General features: G+C 63.0%; 17 protein-coding genes across 17 annotated transcripts; 9 read left to right on the forward strand and 8 right to left on the reverse strand.

Moving 5' to 3' along the window:
• Positions 1-36: 36 nt before the first annotated feature.
• Positions 37-360, forward strand: OSTLU_93554 (predicted protein; the record flags this gene model as incomplete). Its single annotated transcript, XM_001420644.1, has 1 exon — positions 37-360. A coding segment is annotated over one exon (324 nt), but the record flags the coding sequence as incomplete, so codon positions are not given.
• A 13-nt stretch (positions 361-373) lies between these two features.
• Positions 374-1543, reverse strand: OSTLU_95019 (predicted protein; the record flags this gene model as incomplete). The annotated part of the gene is made up of 2 exons (XM_001420806.1): positions 374-860; positions 888-1543. The coding sequence occupies 2 exons, from the start codon at positions 1541-1543 to the stop codon at positions 374-376; spliced, it is 1143 nt and encodes a 380-aa protein (XP_001420843.1).
• Positions 1544-4676: 3133 nt separating this feature from the next.
• On the forward strand, positions 4677-6458 carry OSTLU_51113 (CPA2 family transporter: potassium ion efflux; the record flags this gene model as incomplete). The annotated part of the gene is made up of 1 exon (XM_001420645.1): positions 4677-6458. One exon carries the CDS (start codon positions 4677-4679, stop codon positions 6456-6458), a length of 1782 nt encoding a protein of 593 aa, XP_001420682.1.
• Positions 6459-6545: 87 nt separating this feature from the next.
• On the reverse strand, positions 6546-8615 carry OSTLU_88828 (predicted protein; the record flags this gene model as incomplete). Its single annotated transcript, XM_001420807.1, has 1 exon — positions 6546-8615. The coding sequence occupies one exon, from the start codon at positions 8613-8615 to the stop codon at positions 6546-6548; it is 2070 nt and encodes a 689-aa protein (XP_001420844.1).
• Positions 8616-8809: 194 nt separating this feature from the next.
• Positions 8810-9754, forward strand: OSTLU_26910 (predicted protein; the record flags this gene model as incomplete). The annotated part of the gene is made up of 1 exon (XM_001420646.1): positions 8810-9754. One exon carries the CDS (start codon positions 8810-8812, stop codon positions 9752-9754), a length of 945 nt encoding a protein of 314 aa, XP_001420683.1.
• A 163-nt stretch (positions 9755-9917) lies between these two features.
• Positions 9918-10940, reverse strand: OSTLU_13142 (predicted protein; the record flags this gene model as incomplete). The annotated part of the gene is made up of 1 exon (XM_001420808.1): positions 9918-10940. The coding sequence occupies one exon, from the start codon at positions 10938-10940 to the stop codon at positions 9918-9920; it is 1023 nt and encodes a 340-aa protein (XP_001420845.1).
• A 413-nt stretch (positions 10941-11353) lies between these two features.
• On the forward strand, positions 11354-12790 carry OSTLU_88830 (predicted protein; the record flags this gene model as incomplete). Its single annotated transcript, XM_001420647.1, has 1 exon — positions 11354-12790. One exon carries the CDS (start codon positions 11354-11356, stop codon positions 12788-12790), a length of 1437 nt encoding a protein of 478 aa, XP_001420684.1.
• A 229-nt stretch (positions 12791-13019) lies between these two features.
• Positions 13020-13745, forward strand: OSTLU_39077 (predicted protein; the record flags this gene model as incomplete). The annotated part of the gene is made up of 1 exon (XM_001420648.1): positions 13020-13745. The coding sequence occupies one exon, from the start codon at positions 13020-13022 to the stop codon at positions 13743-13745; it is 726 nt and encodes a 241-aa protein (XP_001420685.1).
• A 116-nt stretch (positions 13746-13861) lies between these two features.
• On the reverse strand, positions 13862-15532 carry OSTLU_26913 (predicted protein; the record flags this gene model as incomplete). The annotated part of the gene is made up of 1 exon (XM_001420809.1): positions 13862-15532. One exon carries the CDS (start codon positions 15530-15532, stop codon positions 13862-13864), a length of 1671 nt encoding a protein of 556 aa, XP_001420846.1.
• Positions 15533-16108: 576 nt separating this feature from the next.
• OSTLU_6551 (predicted protein) lies at positions 16109-16627 on the reverse strand (the record flags this gene model as incomplete). Its single annotated transcript, XM_001420810.1, has 1 exon — positions 16109-16627. A coding segment is annotated over one exon (519 nt), but the record flags the coding sequence as incomplete, so codon positions are not given.
• A 368-nt stretch (positions 16628-16995) lies between these two features.
• OSTLU_39392 (predicted protein) lies at positions 16996-18576 on the forward strand (the record flags this gene model as incomplete). Its single annotated transcript, XM_001420649.1, has 1 exon — positions 16996-18576. One exon carries the CDS (start codon positions 16996-16998, stop codon positions 18574-18576), a length of 1581 nt encoding a protein of 526 aa, XP_001420686.1.
• Positions 18577-18655: 79 nt separating this feature from the next.
• OSTLU_26916 (predicted protein) lies at positions 18656-19477 on the reverse strand (the record flags this gene model as incomplete). Its single annotated transcript, XM_001420811.1, has 1 exon — positions 18656-19477. The coding sequence occupies one exon, from the start codon at positions 19475-19477 to the stop codon at positions 18656-18658; it is 822 nt and encodes a 273-aa protein (XP_001420848.1).
• A 222-nt stretch (positions 19478-19699) lies between these two features.
• OSTLU_17672 (DMT family transporter: drug/metabolite) lies at positions 19700-20713 on the forward strand (the record flags this gene model as incomplete). The annotated part of the gene is made up of 1 exon (XM_001420650.1): positions 19700-20713. One exon carries the CDS (start codon positions 19700-19702, stop codon positions 20711-20713), a length of 1014 nt encoding a protein of 337 aa, XP_001420687.1.
• A 577-nt stretch (positions 20714-21290) lies between these two features.
• On the forward strand, positions 21291-21710 carry OSTLU_39280 (predicted protein; the record flags this gene model as incomplete). Its single annotated transcript, XM_001420651.1, has 1 exon — positions 21291-21710. A coding segment is annotated over one exon (420 nt), but the record flags the coding sequence as incomplete, so codon positions are not given.
• Positions 21711-21929: 219 nt separating this feature from the next.
• Positions 21930-22574, forward strand: OSTLU_39438 (predicted protein; the record flags this gene model as incomplete). Its single annotated transcript, XM_001420652.1, has 1 exon — positions 21930-22574. One exon carries the CDS (start codon positions 21930-21932, stop codon positions 22572-22574), a length of 645 nt encoding a protein of 214 aa, XP_001420689.1.
• A 39-nt stretch (positions 22575-22613) lies between these two features.
• Positions 22614-24361, reverse strand: OSTLU_26919 (predicted protein; the record flags this gene model as incomplete). Its single annotated transcript, XM_001420812.1, has 1 exon — positions 22614-24361. The coding sequence occupies one exon, from the start codon at positions 24359-24361 to the stop codon at positions 22664-22666; it is 1698 nt and encodes a 565-aa protein (XP_001420849.1). The 3' UTR covers positions 22614-22663.
• Positions 24362-24738: 377 nt separating this feature from the next.
• OSTLU_17675 (predicted protein) lies at positions 24739-27222 on the reverse strand (the record flags this gene model as incomplete). Its single annotated transcript, XM_001420813.1, has 1 exon — positions 24739-27222. One exon carries the CDS (start codon positions 27220-27222, stop codon positions 24739-24741), a length of 2484 nt encoding a protein of 827 aa, XP_001420850.1.
• Positions 27223-27232: the final 10 nt, after the last annotated feature.

Here is a 27232-nt window from a genome sequence, read left to right on the forward strand (position 1 = left end):
CGCGCGCGGTGATGACGCGTCGCGCGCAGGATCTCGGTGACGGTGATGCGCGACGGCGTGCGCGCGACGATCGACGCGCGCGAGGGCGAGACGCTGGCGAGCGCGTTGGCGCGAGACGCGACGATGAAATCCGCGGTGCCGGTGATGAGCATCGATCGAGGACCGGACGCGCACGTCGTGATTCCCGATGCATTCTTGAAGCGGCTCCCGGCGCTGGACGCGCTGGAGATGGATAAACTAGAGGACGTCGCGGCGGGGTTGGGCGCGAATTCGCGCCTGGCGAGTCAGGTGACGCTGACCAAGGAGGTCGACGGATTAGTCGCGGCGATCGCGAAAGTGTACCCCGAGAACCCGATGTAAGTAACGTTTCTTATCACAAATTGCGCGGCGCGGTCGACGTAGGACAGAACGGGTTCGGTCTGTGTGTCATTCGAAAGTGGATCTCTCTCGCGCGCGAGCGCGGGCTGAGCGAGTCGACGGAACGAGGGACGCCGGGAGGTCGCGCCGTGAGCGCAGACGACGGCTTACACTTCGGACGTTTCGTCGTCGACTGAGTCGCAGCACTTCGTTGTACGGGGTTATCGTCTTCTGAATCAGAGATCACGATGACGTCGGGTTCGCGTTTCCTCTTACCCGGCGCCCTCGCGCCGCCCGCGCCGCAAAATTCCGCGGCTTCGCGAATCGCTCGTCGATATTCTTCCTCTTCATCGAGTTCAGAGTCCTCGCCGTCGTCGTCAGTTTTCACCAACTCGATCGTTTCTTTCGACTCCACGTTCGGTGTTTCGGCGACGGTGACGCCGTTGACTTTCGTCGCCGTGCTCGTCGGACTTCCGTCGTCGCCGTCGAGTTTCCAAGTGACGCTGTAACCCGAAATCACCGGCGCGTACCATCTCAGTTGCGATGCATCTAACGGGGGCGCGCCTGCATCTTCGCGAGGACGCCAATGTCCGTCTTTGTTTATCTCTATTCGGCTCACCTTGCTCAACGCTCGTTCTGTAACTTTATCCACGCAGTACTTGATGAAGCTGTCGACGCGCAAATCCGACGGACCGCCCTTTTTACCACACTCCGGACAGCACCACTTTCGACTCACCGTGTTGAGTTGCAAAAAGCTCTCCGCGTCGAACGCATGCAAGCCAACGCACGAAGATAATCTCGCCGGATTGCGACAAACTTGCCCACTAATTGGACAACGTAGCGAGACCAACGCGACGTCTTCCATGATGACTTCGTCGTCCTTCTCGGTGAATCCGAGATGTTTGAGTGCATTTCGTAGCGCCACACCCACGGAGGCGGCTTTTGGTATAGACGCCGCGACTTCTTCGAGCGTGCGCTTTCGTACGATACGCAAAGCGATCATGAAAGCGCCGCGTCTATCTCGATGAAACATGCGGAAATGATTTGAACCGCTTCGCAAGCGAGACGCGGGAATGCGCACCGAGGGATCTCTCGTCGACTTGGTCACGCTCTTCACCGTCGATCGCTTGACCACGGTCAACGTGTGATCGTTCGCGGTGAGGTATACGTCTAATGGCCACTGCATGCGTTCCTTCACATCGTCGTTTTGTAACATGCACACCGCTTGCAGCTCGAACTCGTCCTCGCGTTGTAAAAAGTGCAAATCCGTGGCGGACAAAAAGAAGCACTGCTGGAACGTCTTCATCGGCACGACTTTTTGTGGTTTCACTAAATCACCTGGAGGATACGATGGATTGTCCGCCGATGAGATCATTTCAAACATGGGATCAGCCTTCTCCAGCCGCTGATAGAACGTGCGCTCCTCCGGCGTCGCTCCGGGAAGCGTAGCCGCGGCTTTCGACGGCGCGTTGGCGCGCGCCTCTGGCGAAGATACTTTTTCAGCCTTTTTCATCGGCGATGCGCGCGCCATGACTTCGCGTCGAAACATTTCTCTACTTAAATTTTCCATCCCAGCGTTCTCGTCAGCCGTGGGCGGTGGACCCGCCGTCGCCGTCGAACCCGTCGCCGGAGGCGCCGTCGCCGTCGAACCCGTCGCGCGCCTGTCTTCAGCACACTTCGGCTTTGATCGCCAGTACGGAAACATCGACGCATTCTCAGGCGCTCTGACGTACGCTAAAGCTCTCCGGACCTCGCCGTGAATCCTATCCGGCGTCAACGAGTGCACTTGTTCTATCGGAGACTGTTGCCCAAACAGGCTGTACAACCTATCCATCGCCCGCGCGTTCGCCCTGGGATCGTTCGACCAATGCCCCTCACCGCAGAACCGCGCCGGTGGCAACATCGGACAATCCATCGCATCGATCCACTGCCGTTTACTCAGCGGCAATTCCTCGTACACCGCGTCGTACAACAGGTACGCTCGCTCCGCCCTCGACGTCTCCGTCGAGTAATATCCGTCGACGCTCGAATTCGCCAACGCGTACCGCTCCTTCCAAACCCTCCCCGCGCTCGCCTGATCGCTCGCCGTCGCGAACGATTCCTCCTCGCCCGCCTTGACGCACACGAACGCGTCCTCGAACGCGCATCCCGCCCCGTCGCGCACCATCCTCAGCGTCGCTCGCGCCGCGTCGCCTCGCCGCGTCGTCCCTCTCGCGAATCCTCTCCCCATCTGCCCCACGATCGCCCTCACGAGCGCCGCCTTCGTCCCGCTCTTCCGCAGGCTCATCGCGTCGCACATCGCGCGCAGTTCCTCGCACTGCATCGACGCGAGCGCCCTCGCGACGTCCTCGCGCGCGTCGCGTCGCAGGACGCACGCGAGGACATCCTTTCCCGTCGCTCGCTCAAACTCCGCGATCGAGCACGGCGCGAGCGGGTGGTGGAGCGGGCGCATCGCGTCGGAGCGCGACTCGCGCGCGCGCGCGTCGTCGGGCGGCATCGGCATCGCGCGCGTCGCGTCGCCGCGCGTCGCGCGATGGCGTGCGCGCGTCGTCGCGTCGTCGCGCCGGCATGGGTATATGGCGTCTACACTACGTTCGTGTACACAGTACAGTACGCATGTAGAGATCGATATGAGACCTCGAGTGTGTGTATAGTAGACCTCTCACTGGTTCGCAGTGGACGGGGCGAAAACCCGGAAACCAACGTCGCCGCCGCGGCATCGCGCGACGCGCGATCGATCGAGCGACGCCCCGGCGCGCGCGACGGACGCGCGCGAGGTCGGACGCGCGCGCGCGACCGTCGACGCGGCGCGCGCGCGTCGTTTCCGGGAGCGGAAGCGCCGGAACGCGCGAAGGGCGAACGTCAACATGATGGCGACGACGACGACGACGGCGACGGCGACGCGAGCGACGCGGGCGCGGAGCCGCGGGAACGGGCGACGCGATGGGAACGTCGGACGACGACGATGCGTGGTGCGCGCGGAGGCGAGGACGGGAGCGACGCGCGAGGAGGCGGGGAGAGACGGGGGACGCGCGCGACGGGCGACGACGAAGCGCGCGACGAGAGGGCGGGACGCGCGCGTCTGGGCGAGCGAACAGGACGTGGAACCGTTGAAACCGATGACGGCGGATGAGGCGGAGGCGATGGCGAGGGAGATTAGCAGGCTTCGAGAGGAGCAGCGGGAGGGGGCGCGGCGATTGAAGACGGCGGAGGCGGACAGCGCGGAGGGCGAGGCGCAGGCGAAAGCCATGGCTGAACAGGCGGTGTTAGCGACGGAGGCGTACGAGAAGGACGATGAGTTAGCCACGAGCGCGATGAAGAGCGCGCAAGAGGCGAGCAAGGCGGTGGTGGAAGCTGTGGCGCTTTCGGACGCCGTCGCCGAACGTATGCGGCGAGTGGAAGAAGCCGTGGTGCAGGCGCGATTGGTGCCCTCCGAAGACGGCGCGGAACAGAGTGATGACGTCCTGAGTGTGGTCAAGTTTAAGCGCCCGAACAAAGAGTCCGATGCGGAGACGTTGGCGCGAAAGATGGGCGTGCTTCCCGAGACGTCGTGGTGGGACGAGGACGATTTGAGCCTCGCCGAGGCGAGCGAACGCTCAAAGTCGGCGTTCGAGGCTGCGGATTTTGTTCGTAAAGAAACGCAGGCGGAATTGACGAAGCGCGAGGCGTTCGCAGAGGAGTGCGCGACGAAGGCGCAGAGATCGTTGCAGTTGTCGCTGAGCGCGCACGAGAGCGCGGATCAAGCCATGGAGAAGGTTGCGTCAAAGATGCAAGCCATGGTGGCGCTGAGCGAGAGCGTGGGGGCTCTCGAGAAGGAGATCAACGATAAACAAGCGTTAATTGATGGCGTCAAGTTCGACGAAGCGTCCGTAACCGAAATGATGTCGGCGAAGACCAAGGCAGACATCAAGGCGGAGGCGGTGCAAGAACTCGCGGTCAAGCGCGCGGAAAAGGTGGAAGAGAAGGAAGCGCAAGAAGCTGCGGAGGGCACGGACGACCAATCGGTGAAAAAGTCGAGTAAGTTCATGCCCGCGGGCTACTTCTCCACTGCCGAACAAGATGGACCGACGGAAGAGACGATCATTAAAAAGATTTTCACCGGCTTGTTGTTGCTGGGCACCGCGACGTTGATGCTTCCTATGCCGAAATGCAAGGCGGTGCGTGCGCAGATTGGAACTTCGCTCGTCCGAGCAGGCAGCGCGGCGAAATCAACAACGGGAGTGTTGCGACGAGGTGCGGCTGACATCATCGAACGCGTCGTTCCGGCGAGTGAGCGCGAATTGGCTGCGCACGCGGCCCACGAAGCCGAAGAAACAGGCATGTCAGATTTACTTTGGCTCTTGTTCACGTCCGTGCTCGCGGTGACAATCGTGAGCAAAATTCCGGGCGGTTCACCCGTGTTAGGGTTCCTCGTCGGTGGTGCCCTCGTCGGTCCGTTCGGTCTCGGAATCATCCAGCACGTCGAACAAGTCAAGGTGCTCGCCGAATTCGGCGTCGTTTTCCTTCTCTTCAACATCGGTCTCGAGCTTTCGTATGATCGTCTCGTGTCCATGGCCAAGTATATTTTCGGACTTGGCTCGTCGCAGATGATGCTGAGCACCGCAGTTGGTGCCGCTGTCGCCGTTGCGTGCGGGTTGGCCATACCTCCAGCGGTGATTGTTGGCTTGGGACTCGCGTTTTCTTCCACCGCCGTTGCGTTGCAAGTGCTCGCCGACAGAGGCGAGTCCGCGAGTCGCCACGGTCGCGCGACGTTTTCCGTGTTGCTTTTTCAAGATTTAACTGTTGTTTTGGTCTTCATGCTCGTTCCGTTATTGGCTGGTCCCGATAGCGGGAGTCTTACTGCCATCGGCGGCTCGTTACTCAAAGCCGTCGTAAAGACGGCTGCCGCCATCGTTTCCATCATTGGTCTCGGTCGCGTGGTTTTACGACCAGTTTTCGATCGCGTCGCAAAATTGCGCCAAGCCGAGCTCATGAGTGCGACGACGTTGTTTGTTGCGCTCGGCACGTCGCTCTTGACGCAGTCGCTAGGATTATCCATGGCGCTCGGCGCGTTTTTGGCTGGCTTACTTTTGGCGGAGACGGAATTTCATTTACAAGTCGAAAACGATATCGCGCCGTTCAGAGGGCTTCTGCTCGGTTTATTCTTCATGACAGTCGGGATGACCATCGACCCGATGACGTTCACGCAGAGTGCGGGCAACATAGTGAGCATGATGGCGGCGATCTTAATCGGCAAAATCGCCGTCGTCGCCGCCGTCGGTCCCATGTTCGGGTTGTCGCTCTTGAATTGTATTCGCGCCGGTATGTACATCGGTCCTGGCGGAGAGTTTGCCTTCGTGACTTTTGCCGAAGCGGTTCGTGTCGGTTTATTCAGCCCTGATCTCGCGACGCAGCTCAACTTGGCTGTGGTGCTTACGATGGCCATCACGCCCTACCTCGCCGAGGTCGGTAACAGCATGAAGGACGTGTGGAAGAGTGGTAACGTCGCTACGCTGCAACCAAAGGAAAACGAAGTGGACGACTTGAAAGGTCACGTCATTTTGGCCGGGTACGGCCGTAACGGCAAGATTATCGGCGAGATTCTCAGTGCGAATATGATTCCATTCGTAGCGTTGGACGTGAATCCAGAAATCGTCAGCGAAGGTCGCGCCGCCGATCAAAACGTATACTTCGGCGATGCGGGCTCGCCTGAAGTGCTCAGAGCCATCGGCGCCGCTCGCGCGTCTTGTGCTATCGTCGCCCTCAGTTCGCCGGCCGCGAACTATCGCGCCGTGTGGTCGTTGACGAAGAACTTTAGCAACATCCACACGTACGTAAGAGCCGAAGGCGTCGAGGGTGGTTTGATTCTCGAAAAGGCGGGCGCGAAAGCCGTCGTTCCGGAGGCCCTCGAACCGTCCCTTCAGCTCGCCGCCGCATGTTTGCGCGAGCAGAAAATGTCGCCGCAAGACATCAGTGTGGCGATTGACAACTACAGACGAAGTCATCTCAAGAGTTTGTCATCGCGCAAATTTTCCGCCGACTATTCCAGCGTCAACTACGGCGGCGTCGGTCAGTCCCTTGATATGTCTTCGACCGACGAAGCTGAAGTCGCATCCGCGTAGATCACTTTCCACATTCATTCTTCTTTTTTTTTGAAGTTTAATTTACTACATCTCTAAATCTTTCCTGGTCGTCACGTCGCTATGCTATCAGCCCATTCTAAACAAGACTTGTTTTTTCCCCTTCTTCTTCCCAGAGCGGGACGAATCGCCTTCGATCGCAGTCTCCGTCAGCGCCGCCGCGCGGGCACCCCATAGGGGTGGCGGCGCCACCGGCGCCGATGAACCGAGTGCTGGTCCGAAACTTTCCGTGTTGAAGTTCAAACTTGGACCCCCAGAGGCGAAGCCCAATCCAACGATGTTGGAAAACGAACGCCCACCCGGGCCGCGAGCGTTTTGCACTTCCTCGTACATCGACATACGCTCCATCTCCTCTTCGGCTTCCTCCGCGAGTTGTCTCGCGATGGCGGCGTCCATGGACGTATCTGGCGTCAATTTACCTGTGGCGCCCAACTCCGGCATGGCGTCGCGAATCGATTTAGCGAACGGTTGTGAATTCACCTTTGCCGTCGCCTCAGCGCGTTTCTCCTTTGCCTTGGCGCGCGCCGCCGCCGCGTTCTTCTGCGAACGTCGCTTCGCTCGCTGTCGTAACTCACTTCCCGCTGGTCCGTCCAAGACTTTCTTTGAAACGAGTGATTTCATGTCCAGTTCCACCATCACAAATTCCGTGGTCAGCGGCAAGTGGCGCAAATGCGCGGCGCGTCGACGTACGTCTTCGTCTTGCGTTCGATGCTCGAGCTCGATGACAGTACCTTCGATTTCGAGCGGGAGCGCCTCGTACGCACCGAATTGCTCCAGCAGTACGCGCATGCAAGCGCCGTGGAGTAAAACTTGCTGACCATCTGGGGCTTGGTAAAAGTAATAAACATCCGTTCGCTGATCGCTCGTCGGCGTCGCGGTCGGCGCCACCGTCGGTGGCGACGACGTCGATACGGTGAGAGGCGTCCGTCGCGAGACGGTAGTCGCGTCGGCTTCACGCTTGCTCGCACCGGGAGAATCCTCCGCGGACGGTTCGGAATCCGATTCCTCGTCCTCGTCCTCGTCCTCGTCCTCGTCATCCGTGAACGCAGATTCCACGCGCACCTTTGAACCTTTCAAATACGCCATATTCTTCCCCGGCGGTGGTAACGACGGGAACGCCTCCTCGCGTGGCGTACTTTTCGGCGCCGGCGCCGGCGTCGGCGCGACGACGCCCGCGGGCGGCGCCCGCGGCTTGGGCGCCGCCACGCCCTCGCTCGCGCATCGCCGCTCCACCCATCGATCGAGCCTTCGCGTTAGGGCGTCGATCGACGCCAGCGCGAACGGCAACTCGCTCGCCGCGTCGATTTCGCTTTGCTCCGTCAACACGGCGACGTACGATTCGAGGGATTCCAACTCTTGCGTCGCGATGGCGACTTCCTCGCTCGTGAGCGTGTACTTCGCGAACGCGTCGCATCCACAATCCGGTAGCGCTCTCGGCCACGCCTCCGACGCCGGCGGCGGCGTCCCTTTCGCCGTGCGTCGCGCCGGTACGTTTGAATCCCGTCTCCGCGCCATCAACGCAAACTTTTGCGTCCTCCCCGCGCTCGGCGGCGCGATCAACCGCCGCGACACCGACCGCAAATCCCCCAATCGAATCTCCGCGAAACACATCGGGCACTTCGCCGGCGTCCCCCGGTCCCTCGTCGTCAGCACGTGCCGCGCGACGCACGGAAAACAAAACGCGTGTCCGCACGTCGTCGTCTGCGGCGCGATCGCCCCCGCGCCGTCCTCCAGGCACACCGGACACGAAAACGCCTCCGCGCTCGCCACGTCCACGCGCACGACGTCCTCCCACGACGCCATGCGATCCGCGTCCCTCGAGCTCGCGCGCAGATCCGCGCTGTCCGCCACCAAAAACCGAAAATTCGCCTGCAAGAAGAGCGCCCGCGAGCTGGAGCGCGCGCCTCGCGGCTTTCGTCGTCTCGCCTCGCGCTCGGAGCGCGCGCCGCGTCGTTCGCGCCGCGTCGCGCGCGCCTCCGGTCGCTCGCGCGGCGCGAAGCACAGCAGAAAGTCCGCGCGCTGGCCCTTGCGTCCGCGCGTCGTCGGCGCGAACGCGCGCGCCGACGCGTCGAGCGCCGTCGACGACGACGCCGCGGGACGCCCAAGCGCGTCGCCGGCGTCGTCGTCGTCGGCGCGCATCGCGAGTTCGCGCCGCGGTGTCGCGAATCATCCATCGCCATCGATCGACGCGCGGTTTCGTCGCTCGCGTCGCGATCCGACGCGCCGCGTCGACTCGAACCCGCGCGTCGCTCGAACCCGCGCGTCTTCGCGCCGGATTTCGCGCCCGTGCGACGCGCGCGACGCCGATCGCGCGCGATTTCGTCGACGGATTCATGACGCGCGCGCATTCGTGCGCGCGGTGTAAACGCGCGGCGTACGACGCGGAGAGCGTCGACGTCGACGCGCGAACGCGGTACCACGCGGCGTGTTTCAAGTGCGCGGACTGCGGCGCGCGGTGCGCGATCGCGACGTTCGTGAAGATCGGCGAGGAGGTGTACTGCCGGCGGCACGCGCTGGAGCGCGACGTGCGGCGAAAGCCGGCGCTGGGCGCGGACGCGCTGGAGATCGCGACGTACGCGAATCGACGGACGACGACGGCGAGGGAATGGGTGAAAACGGAGACGGAGGGTGCGGCGACGGGACGCGGGACGTCGGCGACGGCGCGCGCGACGGGGGGGACCGCGGGAAGCGCGACGGCGGCGCTGACGCGGTCGGCGTGCGAGCGGTGCGGAAAGGCGGCGTACCCGATCGAGTCGGTGGACGTCGACGGGAAGAAGTGGCACCGGGCGGGGTGTTTTAAGTGCGCGACGTGCGGGGTGGCGCTGAGTTTGACGACGTTCGTGAAGTTTGACGGGGAGTTGTATTGCCGGCGGGACGCGCCGAAGAGCGCGCCGTCGTTTGAACGCGAGAGCTCGTCGGCGGGGATCGAGATTGAGATCGAGAGCGCGCCGGTGAAGGCGATGAGCGTCGCGGACGAGATCGTGGTTGAAAAGGCGGCGGCGGTGGAAGAGCGGGCGGCGGCCGAAATCGCCGCGACCGCGGACGAGATTGAAATCGAAGCGAGCGAAAATGAACCGCCGGCGGTGGCGCGCGACGCGAAAGACGCGTTGGAAAGTCTTGAACCGGCGTCGAACGAGGACGTCGAAGCGATCACCGAGAATATCGCTGCGACGAAAATTGCAGACGATTCCGCGACGATTCCGAAGCCGCATACCGTCGCCGGCGGACGCGGCGGCGGCAAGAAGAAGAATAAGAAAAAAAGTGGAGGTCGCAAGTGACTCGTGCGCTAATCTTGCTCCGTTGGAATACTACAAACCGTGTCGATGTAAGGCGGCCGTTTGCGCGTCAGAGGGCGTGATGGTGCGACGCGCCCTGCGAACTAATCTCTACCCGCTAATTCCATTCGTCTGTGCCTCTCGCGTGCTTCGAGGACTCTCGAATTTATTTACGTTGTCGCAAAACGTCAAAGTAAGGATGGCTCTGCGCCTCCTTCGCCGTGATGCGCTCTTGGTGATCGTAGCGCAACAGCTTATCGAGGAAATCGATCGCGTCCGTGCTCACCAGGTGTTGGTTTTCCGCCGTGACGTACTTGTTCCACGGCTTGCGCGAGTGTCGCCCGATGAGCGTCTCAAAGTTCGGGTCGAGTTCGATGCGGTACTTGTTCAAGTACGCGTATAACTCGTCCGTTCCGAGCACCTTGGCGATGCGCACCAACTGATCGTAGTTGTCGTGACCGGCGAAGAATGGTTCTTTTCGGAAAATCATCCCCGCGAACATGCACCCGAGACTCCACATGTCCAACGAATAGTCATAGTCTTGCAAGTCGACCAACAACTCTGGACCTTTAAAGTACCTCGACGCCACGCGAACGTTGTACTCCTTCCCGGGATGATAAAACTCCGCCAGCCCCCAATCGATCAAACGCAGCTCTCGCTTAGAGTGATCAATCATCACGTTGTGCGGCTTGACGTCTCGATGCATGATGCCCTGCGAGTGACAAAAATCCAACGCCTTGAGCAATTCGTTGATGTAATACCGAATATCGTAATCCGTCAGCGTCGGATACAACGCTTTAAAATCTGTATTATTCACGTATTCAAACACCAAACTCGGCGTTTTCGTCGACGGTTCTCGCACGACGTCCAACAGTTTGATCACGTTGACGCCGCCCGCCAGATTTTGCAAAATTTTAATCTCCCGCTTGATCTTCTTCTTCTTCACCGGTTTCAAAATCTTGATCACGCACTTCTCCCCGCTCTCCGTCCGTCGTCCCTCGAACACCTCGCTGTATTTCCCGCGCCCCACCTTTCGCACGACCTCGTACTCGTCCTGTTCGCCCCACTGCACGCTCAGCGCCTCGTAGTCCCAGTACTCGCGCGCCTTTTCATCATTCGCCTCGGCGTACACGCGCGCCCGCGACGCCACCGCGTCGCGCCGGATCGCCTTACCGATCCTCGACGACATCGTCCGTCGCCTCGCGCGCGCCTCGCCGCGCCGCGCGTCTTCTGCGCGCGCGACGCGTCAGAGATCGTCGATCGCCGCGTAGGTTTGGAATCGGCGTCTGGAGCGCGATTCGCGCCGCGCTCGACCTCGCGCGTCGCGCGCGACCGCCGCGGCGTCGCGACGCGATATCGACGCGCCTCCGCGACGCCTCCGCGACGCGCTGTCGACGCGCGCGACGGACGACGCGTCGATGAGTGCGGCGATCGACGCGCGCGGCGTCGACAGACGACGACGCGCGAGGCGCGTCTCGCGGCGCGGCGCGCATGGCGGACGCGGCGACGCGCGCGGGCGCGTCGGCGAGCGCGTCGGCGAGCGCGAGCGCGCGCGACGCGCGAGCGCGCGACGGCGGCGCGCTGCGATGCGAGTTTCGAGTGATGCGACTGCGCGCGCCGGCGTACGAACACGCGGGCGCGCGCGAGGGACGCGCGATCGACGACGGAGACGACGGTGACGACGCGCGCGCGACGCGCGGCGCGCGAGCGAGCGGCGCGGACGCGGACGCGGACGCGGGACGGAACGACGACGACGACGCGCGGCGACGACGCGAACGCGAGACGACGAGCGGCGAGCTGACGCTGCCGCAATCGTTCGGCGCCGTCGCGCTGGGCGAACGGTTTAGCTCGTTCGTGACGTTTGGGAATTTTTCAGAGCCGACGAGCGGGGCGAGCGGGACGGCGCGGGAGATCGGGATCAAGGTGGAGCTGCAGACGGAGACGCGGCGAACGACGCTGCGAGACGGGACGAAGACGCCGATTGAGACGCTGCGACCGGGGGAGAAGGTGGATTTGATCGTCACGAAGGATTTGAAAGAGCTCGGCGCGCACACGCTGGTGTGCTCGGCGACGTATTACGACGCCGCGGGGGAGCGGAAGTATTCGCCGCAGTATTTCAAGTTCAACGTGGCGAATCCGCTGAGCGTGCGAACGAAGGTTCGCGCGGCGCCGCGCGGGCGCGCGTTTCTCGAGGTGTGCATCGAAAATACGACGAGGTATGCGTTGTTGCTCGATAGCGCGCGCTTCGATACGGTGGATGGGATCTTGGCGAAGGACATGACGCCAGAATTCGGCGGCGCCGCGGCGACGCTCCACGGCGTCGACGACTCCCCGGACGCCGGTTTACCTTCGCTCGGTAAGCGCGCGGTGTATCGCCTCGATCCATCGACCGGGGCTGCGCACTATCTTTTCGAAATCACGCGCGCGAACGCGAGCGAGGAACCGCTGACGCCGCAGACACAGCTCGGAAAACTCGAGCTCCGCTGGCGCGGCGCCATGGGCGATCCCGGCCGGTTGCAGACGCAAGTCATCACCGCCGGCAGCGCGGGATCGACCGCTCCCTCCCCGGTCGCGGCGAAGATGCGTCAGTCGATCATCGTCCACCCACGACCGCCCGACGCCGAGGACGTGAGCACGGTGTACGCGGAAACGCCGTTCATCCTGCGCGCCGCCGTCGAGGCCCTCGCGCCCATCAAAGCCGACGCCTGCGTCGTCCGCGTCAAAGATGTCGTCTCCGGCGTCTACATCGACGGTCCGCGCGCGGTGCGCGTCGGCGCTTTATCCCCTGGACAAACCGTCAACGTCGACATTCCGTGCGTCGCGCTCGGCTTGGGCGTCCAAACGTGCCCGTCCCTCGTCCTCTGCGACGCCGTCGACGACGCCGCGCGCGCGGCGCCCGCGCCGTTGGAAGTCTTCTCCGTCATCCCGCCCCCGTCCGTCGTCCTCGACGCGCTCAAACGCGTCGAAACCATCGACGTCGCGTCGCCGCCCGTCGACGTCGCGCCGTCGCTCGACGCACCGATCGACTCGCTTTTGTAAAATACGCCGCCGCCTCGCCGCCGCCGCACACATCGTCGCGCCGCGCATGCTCTGCGCGCGTTCGCCCGCGAGCGTCCCCCGCGTCGTCTCCCGCGCCTTCTCCGCGCCCCGTCGCGCGTCGACGCGCGACGCGCGACGCTCCAGCGCGCGTTTCCTCGCGCGCGCGTCCGCCGTTCCCCCGGCGCGCGAACGCGTCGCGTCGCTCGAATCTCGCGCGACGACGCGCGCGATGGCGCCGCGCGCGCCCGCGAGATCGCGATCGCGATCGTCCGCGCGCGCGAGGGCGTCGAGCGGCGGCGCGGACGACGCGGCGGCGCGGTACGGGTTGGCGAACGCGGAGCGCGGCGTCGCGCTGCGGTGGCTCCCGACGTTTTTGACGCTCCTGCGCGTCGCCGCGGTGCCGCTGCTCGCGGCGGTGTATTACAGCGATCTGGCGAACGCGGCGCCGATCGCGGGGACGATGTTCATCGGCGCCGCGATCACGGATTGGTTGGACGGATACCTGGCGAGACGGTTGAAGGCGAGCAGCGCGTTCGGCGCGTTTTTGGATCCGGTGGCCGATAAGCTCATGGTCGCCGCGTCCCTGTGCCTGCTGTGCACGCACGCGCCGCGAGGCGTCGCGGCGTGGGCGGTGGCGGTGCCGTCGATCGTCATCATCGGACGCGAGATCACCATGAGCGCGCTGCGAGAGTGGTGCGCGGCGAAGGGCGGCGAGGCGCACGCCGCCGTCAAGGTGAATAATCTCGGTAAATACAAGACGGCGACGCAAATGGTGGCGCTGAGCGTGTTATTACTCGTCAGAGACGGGTCGGACTTCTTCGCGAACGGGGCGCACGATGCTTTGTTGGTGCGAGGGGGCGTGTGGTGCCTCTGGATCTCCGCCGCGTTGGCTTTGATTTCGTTGTGGGTCTACATGAGCGGCGTCATCGGAATCATGCTCAAATCCGATGATTAATCGTTCGTCGGTCTGTGTGTTATGTATGCTCTATGCTATGGTAGCGCGTGTGAATATGTTTTGCTCTTGTGATGATGCATGTTGTCTTGCGTTACGCGCTCTCGACGCGTCGCGCATCACCCTTGTTCCATTTTCTGCGAGAGAATCTTGAAGCGTTCTTCGGCGGCGACTCTTTCGCGCAACTCTTTCGCGCCTTGACGATCGGGGTGGAAGCGCAACAACGCTTTCCTGTACGCGCTACGTAGTTGCTTCGCGTTCGCGTGCGCGCCACCTTCGACCGCGACGCCGAAACACTCGAGAGTCTCCGCCAAATTTAACGAAGCCACCTTCGTCTCCCATTCTCGTCTAAATTCTTCCCTAATTGAGTCGGTGCTTTGCTCTTCTTCGTGTCGACTCTCCCGCGCTTCCCGAAACGTCGCGACTCTACTTTCAGCGGCTTTGATCAAATCTTCAGCCGCCTTTGCTTTTTGCTCTTCTCGCCGCCGGCGTTGCGCTTGCGATTGCTCCTCTTGCTCCGCAGCCTTGATAAGCGCTTGTGCGTCGATTTCCTCCCGCCGCCGCGCAAGAATCGCGCCAACGGCATCGCTGACGATCCATTTCTTACTCACGAGCATGTTGAACACTTCTTGTAGCAAAACAGGCTCCCCCAAGCCGCGCGAGTGCGCCGCGTCGTCTTCCAACACCGCCCCGAGAGCGTTGCAGAGCAGATTGGCGCGCTCGGAACCGTTTTCAGCCAGCTTGAACGCGGTTTGCGCGCTCTTTAACGCTACTCCATGCGCAATCGCAATGGCCGATATCAATTCCGCGTTTGAATCGTCCAAGAACTCTGTTTCCTCTTCTCTCGCAGACGTCGGCGCCGCCGCCGCCTGCGACTGCGTGCCCCGGGCGAACGACACTAAATCGTCGATGGATGAGTTCGACCCCGTTGCGAGCGGCGATTTCGGAAGCTTTTCTAGCGGCGACTTGCCCTTGTCTGCGCGCATACTCGACATGGTCGGCTCTTTTCGCGAGTGCGTGTACGTGTACGGAGGCGGTGTCGGCGGCGCACCGTCGAAGTCTGGTTCGGAGCACGGTTTCAGCGTTCCCGGACACAGCATCAAATCTACCCACATGTCAGATCCTTCCTCGGCGAAAATAACGCGAGCCGAATTTCTCCCACAGTAGTACTCCCCACGAACTAATCGACACGGCACGCCCGCGCTCGCCGCTAAAGTTTTGAACAAAATCGCTCGATGGCGTTCGACTCCCTTGGATAAATGCCCGACATGCAGACAACATCCCGACTGACTGCTCGCGTTCAACAGCTGCTCGCGATCCTCCGCCGTCGCGAGCACAAGGGTTGGATCGTCGATGGTCTTCACGGACCCGCCCAAACGATCGCTCACCAATCTGGCCAGCGCAGCGCACCGGGCCCGTACGTTCGGCACCTGCGAGCACGTCTCCCGCGCCAACTCGTCGAGCGCGTTCAAAAACATATCCGTGCGCCTGTCCACGACGAAAACTTCCTCCGTCGCCGTGACCGGTGGCCTCTTGAGCAGATCTCCGAGCGCGGGCAATTGTCCATCCACTGAACTCTCGAACGCGTCGCCCCAGACGTCGTAAAACCCGTCGCACGTCTCATCCAAGACTTCGTCCGCGTCGAGCGCTTGCGAGATCCAAAACTTTGACGCCAAGCTTTGCCCCTTACCCCGTCCTTTTCCCGCGGCATCCGCGGCATCAAATTCCAGCTCCACCGCCAGCACATCCGCGCTCGTCTCTTTCGTGCTCGCCTCGAGCGCGAACTGCATTTCGCGCGCGTCGAAGCCATCCGTTCGCGCGCGCGCCGAAGCCGTCGCGCGCGCAGCCGTCCCGCCCGCGTCCAGCGCGTCCACTTGGTACATCGCCGACGCCGCCTCGTCCGTCGACATCGGCGGCGCCGCGCGCATCGCGTTGACGGTAAACGGCGCGCCCGCGCCATCGCCGCGCTCTTTTCGTCGTTTCAGTCGCGCTGCGTCGCGACGTTTGCGATTGATTACGTCAGTCCTCTGGTGGTTAAAAGTTGACCGAACGCGCGTCGTCGCGTCGTCGCGCGCGTCGAGCGCGCGTCGAGCGCGTCGAGCGCTCCGAGACGTACACTTTATCGATTTGAGCATGCCGCGCGACGCGCGAGACGCGCGCGCGTGTGCGGGAGTCGGGAGAACGCGTCGGGACCGGAGCGGGACGCGCGAGCGCGTTTTACGCGTTACATGCGTCGCGCGCGCGACGTCGAAATTTGCGGGCGCTAGTTGCTAGATTAAAGACGAGTTCGGCGTCGGCGTCGGCGTCGGCGTCGGCGTCGGCGCGGGCGCCGGCGTCGGCGCGCCGCCCGCGCTCGCCGACGACTTGGCCACGCACAACCACCCCAGAAACACGTACATCAACATCACCGGATACACCGCCAGCGCCCTTCTCGACGCCGGCATCGCCGCGCTCACGAACGGCACGCTCGCTTTACTGCTCCACGTCACCGCCGCCGCGACGACGATGAATCTGTACACCTTATTCTCGCTCGCCAGGCACAGCGCGCTCGCCAGGCACAGCGGCACCACGCAGTACCCCAACAGCGCCACGCTCTGCAAGAATATGATCTTCCCGCCCAGCAACAGCACGTTCGCCGTCAGCGCCACCGCGCCGAGCCCGACCGTCGCGAAGACGACGCTGAACGTCTCGCTCGCGTTCGCCGCGCCGCCGCTCAGCGTCGCGCTCAGCGTCAGCACGAACGCCAGCGGTCCCCACAGGTCCCACTCTCGCAGCCGCGTCGCGCCGTTCGCCCCCCAGTTCATCGGCAGCAGCACCGCCGCGCAGTTTCGCCGCACCACGGCGCAATCGCGCCTGACGGTGGCCCAAATCGTTTCATCCAGCGTCCCGAACGCGAGATCGCTCGTCTCGCTCGCGCCCACGCGCGCGCGCTCGATCTCGTGCTCGCGCGACGCGAACAGCGGCACCGCGTCGCCGAGCGCGCCGTTCATCGCGCGGCGCGAGTCCGCGCGCGCGCGATGCGCGGTCGCGATGTGACGCGACGGCCGATGATGCCCTAACGCGCGTCACATCGCGACCGCGCCTCGCGCGCGCGTCCGCGGCGCGTCGCGGCGACGCGATTCGACGCGCGCGAATGTTCGCGACCGCGCGCGCGCCCGGCGCGGCGGCCGGCGCGGCGACGCGCGCGACGCGACGGGGAAATCAACGCGAGGGCGCGACGACGCGCGCGGCGACGACGACGACGCGACGCGCGATGCGCGTGCGCGCGCGCGCGGCGTGCAAACTGACCACGTCCGTCATCGCGCCGAACCTGGAGCTCGCGCTGCGGGACGTGGACGACGCCGTGAGGAAGGGCGCGGACGTCGTGGAGCTCAGGGTGGATTTCTTGCGCGACGACGCGGCGCGCGGGACGCTGGGCGACGCGATCGAAGCGCTGATTAAAGCGTCGCCGGTGCCGGTGATCGTGACGAATCGACCGACTTGGGAGGGAGGGCAAGATGATGGGGACGAGAGCGCGCGGTTGGAGGCGCTTTGGAGGGCGCACGAGTGCGGGGCGGCGTACGTGGATTGCGAGGCGCTCGCGGCGGAGCGATTCTTCGCGGCGAAACCGGCGACGGCGACGCTGAGGAATGGGAAGACTAAGATCATTTTGAGCTCGCATAATTACGATGAGACGCCGAACGATGAGATTTTGGCGGAGATTCACGCGAAGTGCGTGCGCTTGGGGGCGGATATCGTCAAGATGGCGTCGGTGTGTAACGCGGTGGAGGACGTGGCGCGATTGGAGAAGCTCTTGCGCACGAAGGGAAGGGAGATCGAGACGATCGTTTTGGGCATGAGCGAGCACGGACAAGTGTCTCGATTGCTCGCGGCGAAGTTTGGAAGCTTTTTGACGTTCGGGGCGATTCGAAGAGGGGAAGAGAGCGCACCGGGGCAGCCGTTGCTCGAAGAGCTGCGAGATTTGTATCGCGTGCCGACGCAGACGGCGGCGACAAAGGTGATGGGCGTGATCGGGAACCCGATCGGACACAGTAAGTCACCGGCGTTACACAATCCTTGTCTCGCCGCCGCGGGCGTGGATGCGTGCTACGTCCCGTTACTCGTCAAGGATATCAAAACCTTTCTCGCGTCGCCGCTCTTCGGGTCGAAGGACTTTGTGGGGTTTAGCGTGACGATTCCGCATAAGGAAGACGCCTTGGAGTGCTGCGCCGAGGTCGACCCCGTGGCGAAGCAAATCGGCGCGGTGAACACGTTGGTTCGTCAACCGGATGGATCGTTAAAGGGTTACAACACCGATTATGTCGCCGCGATCGAGGCTATCGAAAACGCGATGGAGAAGAAAACGGGCGTCGCCGCCGCGAAGTCCTTGGCTGGGAAAACAGTCGTCGTCATCGGCGCCGGCGGTGCGGGCAAGGCTTTGGCGTTCGGCGCTAAGTTTAAGGGCGCCAACGTCGTCATCGCCAATCGCAGCGTCGAGCGCGCACAGGCGCTCGCTGACGCGTGCGGCGGCGTCGCGGTGTCGCTCGAAGATTTAGCGAGCGGTAGCGTCGTCGGCGACGTCTTGGCCAATAGCACCTCGGTCGGGATGCAACCGAACGTTGAAGACACGCCGACGCCAGCGTCTGTACTCGGAGGGTTTTCCGTCGTCTTCGACGCGGTGTACACCCCGCTCGAGACGCGGCTCTTGCGCGAAGCCAAGGCGAGTGGGTGCGAAATCGCGAGCGGGCTGGACATGTTCGTCGGGCAAGCGGCGAGGCAGTTCGAGCTCTTCACCGGGAAAGAGGCCGAGGTTGAGCTCATGCGCGACGCCGTGTTGTCGAGCATAAAAAGGTAAGCGTGTAGCGGCGTTGTTGGATACAAAATGCGATAATAATATTCTTACAACGAGACATTGTACAGCGCGCTCGTTCGTCTTACGCCGCGAGTTCGAGCGCTTCGAGCGCCTTGGCCGCGAGCGCAGCCTTTTGCGCCTCTTTCGCCGCGTGCTCCTCTTCGCGTCGACGCAAGCGCGCCGCCGCCTTCGCCGCTTCCTTCTCCTGTTTTTTCTGCTTGCTCTCCGCCCGCTTCGCGCTCTTCGGACCGAGCTTGCCCGGCGACGTCGACCGCGCCGAGACGCGTCGTCCATCGTCCCCGACCGCCCTCGGCGCCGACGCCGGCGACGCCGACGCCTCCCCGTCGTGTTTCGGCGGTTTCTTCTTCGCCGCCGCCGTCGCCGCCGGCTCTTTCCCTCGCCCGCTCGCCGTCGGTCGCGCGTAGCTCCTCGAGCCTCCGTTCGACACGAACCCCCCTCGACCAAACTTTCGATTCCCCAGCACCAGCCTTCGCGCGCGCCCCCGCATCAGCGCCTCCTCCAGCGCATCGCTCCCATCGCTCCCGTCGCTCCCGTCTCGCCCGTCCTCGTCGCCGTCGTCCCATCCCTCGCCCTCGCGTCCCCTCGTCGCCCACCGCGCGCGCCGCAGCAGGCACAGCGACTCCTCCTGCATCCCCCCGTCCTCGAGCGCGCGTCCGTCCAGCGCGCGTCGCACCAGCACGCGCTCGCACGACGCCTGGCACAGCGGGCACCGCGTCCGCGCCCCCGCGCGCGTGAACTCGGCCCACTTGGTCACGCAGGACGCGCAGAACGCGTGCAGGCACGCCACGACGAGCGCGACGTCGCGCGCGTCCGGGCGCGCGAGGCAGACGGCGCACGTCGGCGACGCGCGCGCGTCGTCGTCGTCCGGCGCGACGCGCGACATGGCGCGCGCGACGTCGCGCGGCGCGACGGCGAGTGCGGCGCGCGTCAACGGATAAGCCGCGCGACGCGACGCGACAGCGCGACGCGCGACGCGCGCGAACGGCGCGACGACATGCGAGCGACGCGCGCGGGGATTTATCTCTAGCTCTTCGCGGCGCGCGCGCGGCGCGAGGGCGCGCGCGAGGGCGCGCGCGGGACGGCGGCGGCGGCGGGACGGGACGGGATGGCGACGGAAAAAGACGCCGAACGCGGCGACGGGACGCTCGCGAGGCGGTCGAGCCTGAGCGAGAGCTTCAGCGAGCACGATCGAGGGCAGATCGTGAATCACGCGGCGCTGTGGACGGCGCAGTTGATTTGGGCGCTCATGCACGTGCTGAGCCACGACGCGCTCGAGCACGTCGAGCCGACGGCGTTCTGCGCGCTCAGGCTCGCGCTGGCGCTGCCGTTTCTGGCGATATCGGCGAGGAAGGAGGGCGGGAGTCTGCCGTGGCGCGCGGTCGCGACGTGGGTGGTGCCGATGGGGGCGATGATCGGCGCGGCGTATCTGTTGGTCTTCGTGGCGAACGCGCGCTCGGGACCGACGCTCGTGGCGTGCGTGCAGCCGATCATGCCGGTGTCGGTGGCGGTGATGAGTTATGTGATAGGATTGGAGCGCATGACGCGCGTGAAGGCGCTGGGCGTGATCGTCGTTTTCGCGGGAACGGTCACCGCGCTGCGCGCGTACGAAATTTTTCAAACGGGCGGGATGAATTTTTTGGACATCTTTCTCTTGCTGTCGCAGACGAATTCGTACGCCGTCTACGTCGTGATGCTCGGCGTGGCGACGAAAACGTACCCGTATCCATTGCTGTTCTTATTCCTCGCCACCGCCGTGGCCGAGTTCGTCGTCTTGCTCATCGCGATTCCGGCGTTCGCCCGACTCGACGTCTCCCGCGTTCCCGCGTCCGCCTGGGGCGCCGTCGTCTTCGCGGGATGGGGCTCGTCCGTCTTCGCCCACTCCCTGAATTCTTGGGCCGTCGCTCGCGTCAAGGGCGTCTTGCCCACCGTCTACTCCGGCGTCCAAGTCATCTTCACCATCGTTCTCAGTCGCGTGTTCCTTCGCGAGCGTCTGCCGTGGGATCGAGGCGTCGGCATCGCCGTCACCATCCTCGGCGTCTGTTTAGTCGCGCGCGCCAAGTACGCCGAGACGCCCGACGCGACGCGTCGCGACGCGCCCTCGCGCTCGTGCGGCGCATAGTTTTCGTAGCGCCTAGCCTTCATTTAATTCGCGCCTAGCCTTCATTTAATTCGCGTCTCGTCGGCCAGTCGGCGCTCGCGCTCGAACCAAACCCTCACAACTCCCCTCAGGGTTTTAGTTTTAGCCGCACGTCTCGTCCGCACATCGCGACGCGTCGGCCTCGCCGCGAACGGTTCCCTCGCGCGGACCTCGACTCGTCATGTCGCACGCCGCGCACCTCCGCCGCGCGCTCTCGCGCGCGCTCTCGCGCGCGAGCGCCGCGCGCGCGCCGCTCGGCCCGGTCGCGAACCCTGGAGCGACACCCGATCGCGCCGCCGCGCTGAAGCGCGACGCGCTCCGCGCCTACGCCACGGGCCCGGCGCGACACGAGAAACAAATCTCCGACGATCTGCTCGCGAAGCTCGGCGGGCTGTCCACGCAGGCGCTGATCGATGGATTGTGGGTCATGGGATGGCCGACGAGCCACGTGATGGGCGCGCGACCGCTCACGGAGGGACAAAAGAAACTGGTCGGACGCGCGGTGACGCTTCGATTCGTGCCGCAGCGACCGGATATCGCGGCGAGTAAACCGGCGGGGATGGAATCGCCGGAATACGAGGCGTTTGAACAGACCGGGCCGAACGAGTGCGTGGTCATGGAGAGCGTCGGGCCGTGGGAGAGCGTCGGCGGCGATATCAAGTTTTTACGATTGGCGCAGCTTAAATGCGCGGGATTAGTGACCGATGGAAGCGTGAGAGACACCGCGGTGTTGCGGGAGTACGGATTTCCGGTGTTTTCGATTTCGACGACGCCGAGACAAGGACCGCACGTGCACCAGCCGTGGGAGGCGAACGGCGTCATCACGTGCGGCGGCATCGTCGTGCGACCGGGCGACGCGATCATCGGCGATCAAGACGGCGTTGTCGTTATTCCAGCGTCTCACGCGCAGGAAGTGTACGATATCGCGCACTCTCGAGAGATTGTCGAGGATATCGTGAAGACGGAGCTCGCGACAAATCCGGGTCCGCCGGGCAAATTTTATCCGTTTGTGAGCGGCAAGATCAAGAAGGACTCGCCGTTGTGCAAGTTGCTCGCGAGCAAGGGCTACGACTCGAGCAAGTTTGCGCACACCGCCGCGAACCCGGGCGCTCGCGCCGGTCTCGGTGGTATTCCGAAGAGCCGCAATACGCTCGGCGCGCGCAGATCGATGAGCCAACAAGTTCGTCACAAGTCGTACATGCGAACCGACGCCGAGTTCAACGAAGTGCTCGATCAGTTTGCCAAGCACAAGGCGTGTGCTGTCCTCCGCACGGGAGTCGAAGGTGCGGCGTACAACGCCATGGACGCCGCCGTCCAAGGCGGCTTCAAGCTCGTTGAATTCACCCTCACCACCCCAGGCTGCCTCGACGCGGTTTCCCGATTTGCCTCCCGCACCGACGTCTTGACCGGCTGCGGTACTATTCTCAACATCGACGACGCCAAGAGAGCTTTGGACGCTGGGTCGAAATTTATCGTTGCTCCGATTTTGATTCCGGAAGTTGTCGAGTGGTGCGCGGCGAACAAAATCGTCTGCATCCCGGGCTGCCAAACCCCGAGCGAGTTGTACCGCGCGTACAGCCTCGGCGCCCCCGTGCAAAAGCTCTTCCCGGGTGTCGCCGGTGGCCCTAACTGGGTTCGCGCCGTCGCCTCGGCGCTTCCGATGCTTCGAATCAACCCGACGTCGGGCGTCGAAATCGACACCGCCGCCGACTACTTGCGTGCGGGCGCCGCCTCTCTCGGTTTCGTCGCCCCGGCGTTCGATCAAAACGCCATCAAGGCGGGTGATTGGGACGCCATCTCCAAGCGTGCGACTGAAATTATTGCCGCCGTGAAGGCCGCGTAAACGATTTTATTCGTACAAATCCGTCCACGTTGAAATATAAAAACATCTCAAGAATGACAACGCTTCTAAATAATGGAATCGCGCGACTTTTACTTCCTACTCGAACACGAAAAAACCGTCGGTCGATAGTTCGGGACATACATGGTTGAATACACGTACTCGCTCATCGCTTCCTCGCCCTGCGCGACGATGTGACGAATGTCTTCCGGCACTCGACCCTCGCGCGCGGCGGCTTCGATGACCTTGATCGCAACGTACGCCGAGATATCGCGGATGCGATCGATACGCGGAAAGATAGTGCCTTCTGTGTATTGTTCGGGCGTGAGCATAGCTGGGATAGCCATCGCGGCGGCTTGAAGCATCGCGTCGGAGATGACAGACGATTTCGACAGCAACGCACCGAGACCAAGTCCGGGAAAGACGTAAAAGTTATTGCCCTGATTCGCCTTCATCACTCTGCCATTAATCTCGACATCGCTGAACGGCGAACCAGATGAAAAGATAGCCCTTCCGTCAGTCGCGTTCGCGGCGTCCTCCGCCGTACATTCGGCACGAGACGTCGGATTTGAGAGCGGCATGATAATCGGGCGCTCGTTTATTTTACCCATTTCCTCAAGCACCTCCTTCGAAAATAGCCCCTTCACCGTGGAAACGCCGAGTAAAACCGTGGGTTTCGCCTTTTTAATCACGTCCATGAGCGACGCGCCCTCGGGCATGTCGTTTCGGTTGCGTGCGAAACCTTTCAGCGGCTCCTGTCCGGGATCGTCCAACGCGCGTTCGGCGGTGACCAGCCCGTTGGCGTCGATGATGTAAAATCTCTTGTATGCTTCCTCGGCCGTCAATCCATTCGCAACCATAGCTTGGTGTAGGAATGATGCTATACCACATCCCGCGCTTCCAGCGCCGCACATGACGAAGGTTTGTTTGACAATATCCTTGCGATGACCATGAAGACACTTCATCGCTCCGTACACGCCGGCTAGGACGACGGCCGCGGTGCCTTGGATATCATCGTTGAAGCACAGAACTTCATCGCGATAGTGCTGCAAAATTTTGTTCGCGTGCTTCGTTTGAAAGTCTTCGAACTGAATCAACGCGTTTGGCCACCGGTTTCGCACGCCGCGAATAAACTCCTCCACAAACGCGTAATACTCCTCACCTTCCAGTCGCTTGTGCGGCGACCCGAGATAATAGGGATCGTTCAAAAGATCTGGATTGTTCGTGCCAACGTCGAGGACGACTGGCAAAACATGCTGCGGATCAAAACCACCCCCGGCGACGTACAGGTCCAATTTCCCTTGCGAAATTCCCATACCATTCATGCCGAGATCGCCCAAACCCAAAATCCTCGACCCGTCGGTGACCACTATGACGGAGACGTTCCGTTTCCAGTTGAACATCATCGAGTTAAAATCGCCCCTATCCTCGCGCGAAAAGTACATCCCTCTCGCCCGGCGCAATAACTTTGAATATTCAAGGCACGCGTCTCCGACCGTCGGCGTGTAAATCACCGGCGCTAATTCCTCGATGTGATCGTGCACCAGGCGATAAAACAACGTCTCGTTACGATCCTTCAAATCTTGAAGGTGACTCCACCGATCCAGCGGACGCTTCAGCGCTTTATTTTGCGCCCATATCTTCACCGCTTGCTGTCCGATCGTGAAGAACCGCGGCGGCACGAGCCCGCGAATGCCCAATCGTTCGCGTTCGCTCGCGCTGAACCCGGTGCCTTTATTGTATATGGGATTGTGGAGCACCTCGATGCCGCGCGACGTGTCGGGATGCATCACCACCACGTCGTCCACCGCGCGCCTGTGACTGTTCGTCCCGATGGGTTCGATCATGCTCGACGCTCGCGAGCGCTCGTCGTCGTCGAGCAGCGCGCCGACGGCGTTCGACGACGCGGTGGTCGTTGCCGCGTCGCGCGCGAAAATCGACGCGGTGCCGCGCGCGGTGGACGCGAGCGCGCGCGAGCGCGCGACGGACGCGGAGAGCATCGCACGTCGCGTCGGTCGCGTCGACTGGATCCGCGCGGGAGCGCGGCGTCGACGTGTGGCGTCGCGATTTGGGTTTATCTGCTTTCCCGGCGACGGGGACGGGACGGGACGGGACGCGACGAACGCGACGGAATGTAGACTATCGATTGAAACGATTATGGCTAAGGCTATTGCTTCAATCGAGCCTTGATTTCGTCGGTGTCGCCGTACCAGTGCTCGAAGACGCCGATGGCGTGATGGATGACGTCGAGACGGCGGCGAAGGTCGGCGGCGCGCGCGGCGGCGCGATCGAGCGGGGGACATCGGGCGTCGGCTCGCGCCTCAGCGCGGCCGCGCCTACGGAAGACGAAGGCGACGCTCATGCGTGGTGGATCTGGGCTGTCGATTTCACACGCGCTGCCCCAGTGGATGATGTTTCCTGACCATGCGAGGAGGGCGCCGGCGTCGACGGGGGCGAGGGGCTTGGCGGCGCCGCGAGGCACCTCGGGGGCGGATTTTGAAACGTCACTTCGCCCACCATCTTCGTCGTCTTTCTTCGACACGACGTACATGCACCCACTTGTTTCCGTGACGCGGTTCAACGGGAGCCAAAGGCTGAGGACTTGCGTTTTACCATCTTCGTCGACGGCGTCCGAGAGGGAGTAGTCGCGATGCGGAACGCCAAAGTTGTTACCGATGTAACGCTTCCCAGATGCGTCTTTTTCGAGCTTGAACGCGGCAACGGATGGTTCTAACACGCACTCACCGCCAAGTAGGACCTCCGCGTGCGCGAATAGCAAGTCGATGACACGCCAGGCAACGTCGGAAACGAATATGCACGCCGGCGGCCACTTGGCGTCGACGAGCGCCTCGATGCCGCTGCGGAGCGCGTTGGTATCCTTAATCGGCACGATAACATCGCCCCACACGTAGCCGTTCTCTTGTAGCGACGCCACGTGCTCTTGCGTTGCGCTAGCGTCGATTTCACTCACGGTCGCATCGCTGTTGCTTGACACCGCGCAGCCGTGCGTGCTTAAAATGGCGTTCCAGTAGGTTGCGTCGAAAACGTTCGTCGAAATTGCCTTTCCCGGAGCTGCATCTTCGCCCTCGTCTCCGAACGCGTCCCATGCCGAGTTCTTGTCATCGATCGCTGGTAAATTTCGTACGTCCTCGTCCTCGTCGTTGGCGGCGTAATCGAGCACAGTAAAGTGCCCGTGTGTATCGACATCAGCGATGCGATAAGGAAATCGAGCGGCGTCGGCGCCAAGCTTTTCTCGCAGTCGCGCGTGCCAGTGCTCGGGATGAAAACTTTCAACATTCTTCGACGGGTCGAACCAAGTGCATACGATATCGCGTTCTCTCACATCGCTCGTTGCGCTCGTCCTCGTACGCTTTTCTGGCCGACTTTCCACGTCCTCAAAAGTGACGTCGGCGGGATCTCGCAGCAAGTGCGCATTGTCGCCCAGCGCCTCCAAAGCGGATCCATTCATGCCCGATAACGCCAAAACACCGGTATCGGCGTTGATAAGCGTTCGTACACGCAGTACGATCGTCTCATCGTCGCCTTGTGGCCAAGATCCTACGATGGCGTCGTACTTGGCGCCGCTCGCGCGTTCGAGAAAATCTAAAAAGTCTTCGCTCCAAACTCTAATCTCCCCGCGAGCGCCTGCATCGCTCGCGTGCACCTTTTTATCACATCGCGTGCACTCCAAACCAAAATATTTCACCATCAAGTCCACGACCGTGCCATCTTGTTCGACGACGTCGACGCGCGTCTCCGGTGAGTACGTGCGCATGAACGACGCCACGGCGGCGCCTCCGGCGCATCCCAGCGCCAACACCCTTCGCACTGGACCGTCCCCCGGCGATGCCATCGCCACCGCGACGTACGTCGCATCTCTCCACGAATCTAACGCCAATCCGAGCGGTTCGTTCGGGTCCTTTTCCGCCTCGACTGCACCGTCGCTCCCTCTCCACGGGCCGCGCACGAGCGCTCTCGTGCATTCGCCCCCGGACCCATCCTCCACCGCCATATCGATCACACTCAGCGCCTCAAGCCCACTGTCTTCCGCTCTTTCCACGTGCTCAATGACTTCTACGCTCCACGTCAACTTCCCAGTGCGCGCGTCGACCCCCAACGGCGTCACCAACGTCAACGTCTCGATCAACAACGCAAACGTCCAACGCTCCTCCGCGTCCAATTCATCCTGTGCTCTCAACGTCGGCGTCGTCGCGCTCGCCATCCCGCTCGACGAATCCACGAAAATCGGTTGTCCGGTGCTCTCGTCGAGCTCCACCTGATACCCCTCGTTCTCGAGCAATCCATTCGCGACGCCGCCGAGTTCGCTCAAAACCAACAGCGCGCCGTCGCTCGCCGCGAGCGCGTCCGCGTCCGCGCTCTCCACCGGTGCCCCCGTCGCGCTGTCGCGCTCGACCGCTTGCACGGACCTCAACAAAGGCACGACGCACCCCGACGCGCACAGCGCGAGCGCCCAAGCGGCGCCGTGACCCTCGTCGCCGATGCGCAGCTCGAGCAGTGATTCCGCGGCGGCGGCGCGTTCGCGCGACGATGGCGACGACAAACGGGCGACAAACGAGCGCAGACTCGCGGTAGAGTCGACCGACGGCGATGCGCGCGCGGTGTCGCGCGCGTCGTCGCGCGGGCGAGGCATGGCGCGGGCG

This window comes from Ostreococcus lucimarinus, chromosome 12 (genome assembly GCF_000092065.1).
Source record: "Ostreococcus lucimarinus CCE9901 chromosome 12, complete sequence".
NCBI lineage: Eukaryota > Viridiplantae > Chlorophyta > Mamiellophyceae > Mamiellales > Bathycoccaceae > Ostreococcus > Ostreococcus sp. 'lucimarinus'.